The sequence below is a fragment of the Sinocyclocheilus grahami genome, unplaced genomic scaffold (assembly GCF_001515645.1).
Source record: "Sinocyclocheilus grahami isolate Dianchi unplaced genomic scaffold, SAMN03320097.WGS_v1.1 scaffold407.1, whole genome shotgun sequence".
Taxonomy (NCBI): Eukaryota; Metazoa; Chordata; class Actinopteri; order Cypriniformes; family Cyprinidae; genus Sinocyclocheilus; species Sinocyclocheilus grahami.
In genome coordinates, this window is record NW_015505586.1 from 435,833 (window position 1) to 443,082 (window position 7,250).

Consider the following 7,250-nt stretch of genomic DNA (forward strand, 5'->3'; position numbering starts at 1 on the left):
ATCTTAAAGATTCCTAAATGCATCTACTTCTGGAAGGCCAAATAAAGTGCTTTTGCTTTTGCCTAGAAACACACAGCGTCTCCCTGACATGGCTGCTTCAACACTAACTGCGGTTACTGAAACCACGCCTTCTTTCTTTGCATGCACATTTGGGCGGCATTATACTAATATTTCCACATAGTGAGGTAGATATGTGGGGGCGTGTTAGAACGAGCCGTTTTAGGGGGGCGTGGCAGAGTCTTAACTTTGATAAAGAATATCTCTTTGGTTTTGAGACTTTAGTCTTTGCAACTTCAGGAATCTTATCTATGCACAATCAGCTTGTAACACTCCAAAGAGAAAGGAAAACTTGAAATCGCATCATATGACCCCTTTAAGGCAATCTAGGGGACTTTAGTCCATATTTGATCATATAGACATATTTCAACCCTCTCCTATTTTGTGAACAGGACAGTTCAACACTGTTGTCAATCCCAAACACTGGTTCTGTGAATGTAGCCTCAGAGAACGATAATTTAGGGATTTGTTCCTGCATTTAAACGCGGCTGCCACTCTCGCAGTTTACGTGGCCCTTATCAGACCCTCTCTTCTCTTCAAGACCTCTCAGTTCTCCAGTCATTTCACAAGCATCTCATATTCCCTTTCTCTCTTTTCCTCTCTCTCTTTCTCTCATTTCCCTTATCATTACGCTGTCAGTTGGATGTGCGGTGTTTGGTGCAGCAGCTGTTTTCTGTCACCAGGCCTATTAATAGGAGTCACAGCCTTCACAGGCACTTTAGTTTATTGTGTCAATGTGGAGGAGCAACGACTCGATGAGTGTTTAGGTAAAAACCCAAAACCCTTTCTTGGCCTTGAAGCAGCACATTCATTGCAATTCAAAATGTAAAGTGTTTGCATTTATGTTATGCATTAATAATTATTGCATCATGTTTATGTTGCCTATTCAATGTAGACTATAATCACAGTATTTCAAAGGCTGCTCTGCACCTGTTTCCTACAGCAATTCTCTGTGGTTCATTCAAAGGAAACCTTCAAGAATGTTACTGCCCCTTTAAGACTGCCTGTGTCTCATCTTGCCTTATACGGACATACATCCTGTCAGGTGACAGGAGTGCAGTCACATGGGCTGCTGTGAGAATGCACAGATATAGCTATAGCTACCTTTGATGTGAGAGAGTATGTGGGGGGTTGTGAGGCCGGCTGGGGGGGGTTTATGTAATGTGGGAATGCAGAAACTGACAATGAGGCTGTCCGATATAAGATATGCTGTGTGTCATGAAGTACAATCTACATCCCTTTGAAAAACCATAACACAACCATTCTCAGTTATTTCATAAATCAACAATAGGCTTTCTTCCAATTTCTCAAGAGTGGGTCAGAGGTTGGTTTTCATTCTCCAGGAATTCTCTCAGTGTATTCATGCAGTATAGAATACTATATATATGATATCTGCAGATATATTTTATGAACTAAGAATACTCTTTTTTTATTTTTTATTTTTTTCTTAGTCAAAGAGCAGTCGAAACCGTCAGGCAGATAGAAGGTGCTTTCTTAAATTGTCTCTTTTTTTAACCGTCCATCTGTAGTACTTTTCTTCATTCAGACTGGGAGGATGCATCTGTCTCTACCATCACACAGTCTCTCTCTATGTGGCTGTTTGCAAGAAAGTATAAGGCTGCAGATAGAAATGAATACAGTTTTATATGCATATTTGAGCCATATTAAAACATCCTGCACCAGCTTTAAATCAAATAATATTTATAGCATTTCTACACGGTTTTGCACTGGATTTACATTTGCATATGTAATTATTGTAGCAAGAACATCTTGGATGACATTTAAGAGGCAATTAAATGTTACTTGCAACACATGGCCCCTTTACATGCATTAAACTATAAGCATTTTTGGCAGCGGATGTGGTGCAATGTCCTGATCTGAATAACTTAACTATCTTGTTTTTTCTTTGCTCAATAATCCCCCTTTGTGGTGTGCGTACTGATATTCTAGCGAATATTGACAGATTTGGCCATTGATTGGCTGTGACTGTCTTTTTTAAAGATTTTATATTATGTCATTCTTTAAGGAGCAGCATTTTTCCCTAGAGGTACTAGAAACGCCCACATGCACTCACACTCTTGAAGATACCGACACAAACACATGACATAATGCAAGCATGAAATGCATGCATATAAGCACGCTCTGCTTCCCTGCCTTCCACTTTCTTCTTCATCCTTGGCCAGCTACATTAAAAATTCATCTGTGAAGACCATGGAGGTCTGCATCCTATATGAGAACGTGCAGTATAGACAAGGGGAGCAGAGGGAACAGGGTGGTCGTAACATGTGGCCAGTCGTGTGTGCTGTGATGAATATGCTTGCATTGGCTTTTTTCAGCCACCAAGCACCACCCTTACACTCCCCATTGGCATTGGCTATGCTTCTGTGTGATACTCGCACCATTCTTATCTCCAATTGGCCTTCCTCCTGGAAATCGGAAAGTTTGCCGGAATAGTATATTGTGGTAATGAAGTGAGTTACCGTTGCATATAATTAAGTGTGGCTGAGCCTGCTGTTTGTGCCTCCTGGTGGGGTCGGAATAGAATAGTGTGCAATGCCTATTAGAACTGACTCAGCCACAAAAACAAGTGAATTCACACATGCATAAACAGAGCAACTCACACAAATGTCCATGCATGCATATAGTTGCATCAGTAAACACTCTAGTTGCTTTCTAATGTTTATGCTCTAGTATATTTGTAATAGTACAACAGTCTAACAGGCCAACATCTGTTTAGATTCAGCTACAAATTTGTGGCATTTCAGTTTAAGTAATCTTGTCAAATCCCTCAATAGGAGTGTCACTTGGGTCACTTGTTGTAATCAAATTAACATGGATTTTTTTTAGTGTTGTGGAAGTATTGCCTTTAGGTATGCAAATATTCATCTACAATAGTCAGTAAATTCAGTAATGTCTTGTCTTGACATAAAGAAATAACAATAACAAGAAATTGTGCAACTCAAGACTCTGATTCTGTAGATTCCAAGGATTTCAATAAGCAATTTTCTCAAAATGGTGTAGTTAATTTGATAAATTAATTTCTACATTTGTTATTTCTTACTTTATTGTAAATACACTTTCTGATTGAAGAACAATTAATTTTATTAACGTGATTAATATCTGATTTAAAGGAAATATTTTAAACCAGCCATTTTTAGTTTTAAAATTAACAGCCAAATGACTATAAGCTACATTAAAGACAATTAACTCTTGCCCCACTAGCGTTTTTGAAAAAAGCTGCCAGCCACCATCAGCATTTGTGATAATTTCACTAAAATGTCATGGTCCCCAAAATATTTTGTTGTATGAATATCTGAACATGCAATACACCAAAATAAAAAACATAGCCTCTACTTTTAAACAAAAACAAATCCACTTGATTCTATCTTCAAGCATTCTTTTTTTATCAGCAGTTGAATGTAAGTAAGTTTCATAAAAATGCAACATTTTGAGCAAAAAGCTGAGAAAATTGCGTTTTTATGAAATACTACATCTGGATCATATTCAGTACGATGATCAAAGCAAAGATGCAGTAGATTGCTTGCACAGTTCATTACCACTTCCTGGACTGACATTTCACTTGGTAACGTCAGGCAGTTTTCATTTATATGCTGTTTATTGTTGTGTTACATATTGTTGTATTACATATGAGTTTGCTCGTTTCTGCATCTCCGTCTTCTGTGTTTTTTATCAGTACATTCTGGACTCATTGAATGTGTGGAAAAGTCTGTGTTTGGCGGGGAAGCGTTGTCTCATAAATAACGGAAAGTTCCGTGTTTAGCAGGGAAAGAGCTAACAATTATATATGAAAAGATATTTGTAGAAAACTAACAGGAAATATTGCAGAGAACAGTCTCACTTTAAAAATGTGGAGCAGATTTTCTTCGATCATTCCACTCTACCAGATTTTGGCTAAATTCATCTACGAATACAAATGTGTTTGACAGAACATAACTATGAGACAGCTAGCAGTTGAAAGCTATAGGTCTGCAAAATTATATCAAATGTTATTTTCATTCATGTTTTATTCTTTGAAGACAAATCTTTTTTGGTCTTTGATGTAGCGCAGTATTTCTTGGAGTTTATCGTCAAGCATTTTACATATTTTCATTGCTAGTTTGTAGTGTCCAAAGTGTATGGTTTATTTTATTTTAAAGTAAATTAACAAATTAACCTAATACACAAATAGATTAAAACATGGTCATCCATCAGCCCCTTATGTAGCCCTTCTTCAGTATAAACCCTCAAGGCAGGTCTTCAGTCTTTCTTACAGTGAAGCCGTGGAGCTGAATAAATGCACTCTCTGTGTCTCCATTCGGGCTCTGTGTTCTGGCTGATGTTCAGGTGCGCTGGCCCTTTAAGAGCAGTCACTGAAGCAGTCAGTCCTGTGTTGGTGCTGCTGCTGATGGCTGTGCTGTGAGTTGATTGGCTGTGGCTGTCAGGGCTGAGGTGCTGGAGGGATGCTGCTATGCATCTCCCTCTCTCTCCCTTTCTCTCTCTCTCTCTCTCTCTCCCTCTCACTTGCTTGCATCCCTCCGTATAATCCACATCTAGGGCAAGCAGGCTGAGATTCAATCCAGTGCTCAGCTCCTCTCTGCAGGCTGGGAAAAGAGAGACAGAAAGAAGGCAAGAAAACGCTTCCCAAAGCAGGAGGAAACGCAGAAGGAAGAAATCTGGCAAGCAGAGACATACAGAGGAAGATTTGATCACGGATATCATTTATATATATAGAAATTGTTTATATATATATAATATATATATATTTGTACACACGCATATCAATATTTATAGAATTATATATGTATACATATATACCTGTATATAACTGTATTTGTGCTTGTCTGTTTATATCAATATTTTTATATGTATTTGTGTGTGTGTAAATATATACATATATAAACAAATGACTATATATATCTATGAATTTATATACGTATCACTGTGAACCAACAGAAGCAAGAAGAGAACTCGACCATCGGGGCTGGTCTCTGATTCCGAGATCATACACACTATTTTTATTATATTTCCAAACCTTTTGCATCGACCGGAGGAAGACCACCAAGCTTTTTCTATTTTTCATCGCCCTGTTGCTACCTCCTCGTCTCATCTTTTTCTCAATCGGGAGGAACAAAGAGGAGGATAACAGGGTTTGTGAAGATTCCTGCTGCCGTTCCGTGAGCCGAGCTGCACTGCGTGCTGCGTTTGATCTGAGCAGGCAGCAGCAGCAGCAGTGAGATAGAAAGAGACAGAGAGCGCTGCACCGCGTGAACTAGCCAGCATGCACAAACATCACCACTGCTGCAAGTGCCCAGAATGCTATGAAGTGACCCGCATGGCCGCCCTGCGCAGGATGGACGCCCCGGCATATGGAGACTGGCAGCCCGAACCCTACGGATACCCGGCTGGCTATGGAGGCGGCCAGACCTTACCGCCCCAAACCTCGGGCGGAGGAGGGGGAATGGGTGGAGGGGGTACATTGGGAAGAAGTAAAGGGAAAATGATGTCAGCTGGGGGTCCTGGAGGCCCCAACCCCAAGAGCCAATCCAAGGGCGGCCCCAAGGTGAACGGTAACAACTCAGGAGGCCAAGGAGGATGGTGGCCCGAGTGCACCTGTTCCAACCGGGACTGGTACGACCAGGTAAATGCCGTTTCTGTGCCGCTGGGGGCATTGAGAGTAGGCAGCAGGCAGTAGGCAGTTGGTGTATATGTGTTCGCTAGGTTGAAATTGAGCAGAATCAGAAAGCTCCCCTGTAGATGCTAGAAGATGCATCGTTTTTTCAAGGGATTCATCCAGTGTTGATCCTTTCATACTGCATGTGCTGTAATCTTACAGTATGCTTGTCAAGATTGATTCATGCAGAGGAGTTTAATCTTCATGTATTTACTGCTCCATCAGTGCTTTATGGTTTCATCAATCCCCTACGTACATACTTATCTAAACCCTCATCTGACAAGGACTGACAGGGCCACTGTGACCACGCAACAAGTGCATGTAGCTCTGCCAATTTAATTCAAGGATGGTAGTGACCTGCCAACACTGCTGACCAGGCAAAACACATGATCAAATCTAATATCCAGCAAGTAATGGATTCTAGATTTGTGAGGGGAAGATGTGGATGTTTTATGGATGTGTGTGTCCACGTTTCTCATTCGTTTCCAGTCTGCTGTTCTAGTCGCTCATTGAGAGGCGAGGCATCTTGTGAAGTATAATACACACTTTTTGTCTGTGACTGTTTTAGCTGCATTTTAACCTCATATTCAAACCGAACCAGGGAGCAGAAGCTGTAATTAATGTGTGTGTGTGTGTAAGTGGCAGCAGGGGTGGGGGAAGGGTTGCTCTGAATGTGTAAAATGGAGGAAGCAGGCTCTCGTGTGAGAACGAGCCAGCATGCATGCTCTGTGCCTTCAGTGTGCGTGCATGTCTACGGTGTGGGGCTGCGTGCGAGTGCACAGGTTTTTATTGGTATTTGTGCATGGCTGAGGGAGAGAGAACGCAGAGAGAGCGGCGGAGACGCAGAGAAAATGGAGGGTGAGATCTCGGTGGCAGTGAGGGAGAAATTTCACCAAGCGTAGGGAGGGAAGGCGTGAGCAAGGAGCTGACTAATTCTGCCTCCGTTCAGAGGATGGGAGAGGCATCAGTCAAAAGCAGTGCGTTTTTCACTCATTCCTTTTGTTTTAATCATGAATTATGCATGGTTTCTTGGCAGCATTTGCTGTAAACCGAATAAATTAACCCTTAATATGTGACATTTCCTGTTTATTCTCTGTTTCTGTGATAATTTCCTTCTCGTTTTGATGTATGGCGTCCAGAGAGGTGAAATAAATCAAGCATATATCTTCTCCCGTGCGCCAAATGCAATACCTGATAGGCACGAGCACTCAATTGATGGAGTGTATGTTTAATTAATGAGAAGGAAATTGTTTAACAGAGGTATATAGGAGAGTGACACTATTAAAGCTTCTCGTATGTGAGGAGGAGACCATGGATCATCTTGCTGGTTTCTCCTCCTCTGGCCAGGCTGTTGCCTGTCAAGATTATTAAAGAGGCTTTAGTTATCTTTGAAGGCCTTGTGTATGTATTTCATTTGCCAAGGTTATCGCTTCTGGGGAAAATTTGAATGAATTTTGGCTTAGAATGAGGGTTGAGCAGTAAAAAGGGGGAAAACTTTCCTTATTGGGGGGGGGGGGGGGGG

The 7,250-nt window shown here is 41.1% G+C and overlaps 1 protein-coding gene across 1 annotated transcript in view; it reads left to right on the forward strand.

The window, feature by feature from the left end:
- Positions 1 to 4,959: 4,959 nt before the first annotated feature.
- LOC107550731 (disks large homolog 3-like) overlaps positions 4,960 to 7,250 on the forward strand; it is a 70,788-nt gene continuing 68,497 nt past the window's right edge. Inside the window, exon 1 of the mRNA XM_016232095.1 lies at positions 4,960 to 5,695. Within this exon, the coding sequence (XP_016087581.1) occupies positions 5,336 to 5,695 (360 nt within the window). The 5' untranslated portion in view covers positions 4,960 to 5,335. The remainder of the gene's footprint in view (positions 5,696 to 7,250) is intronic.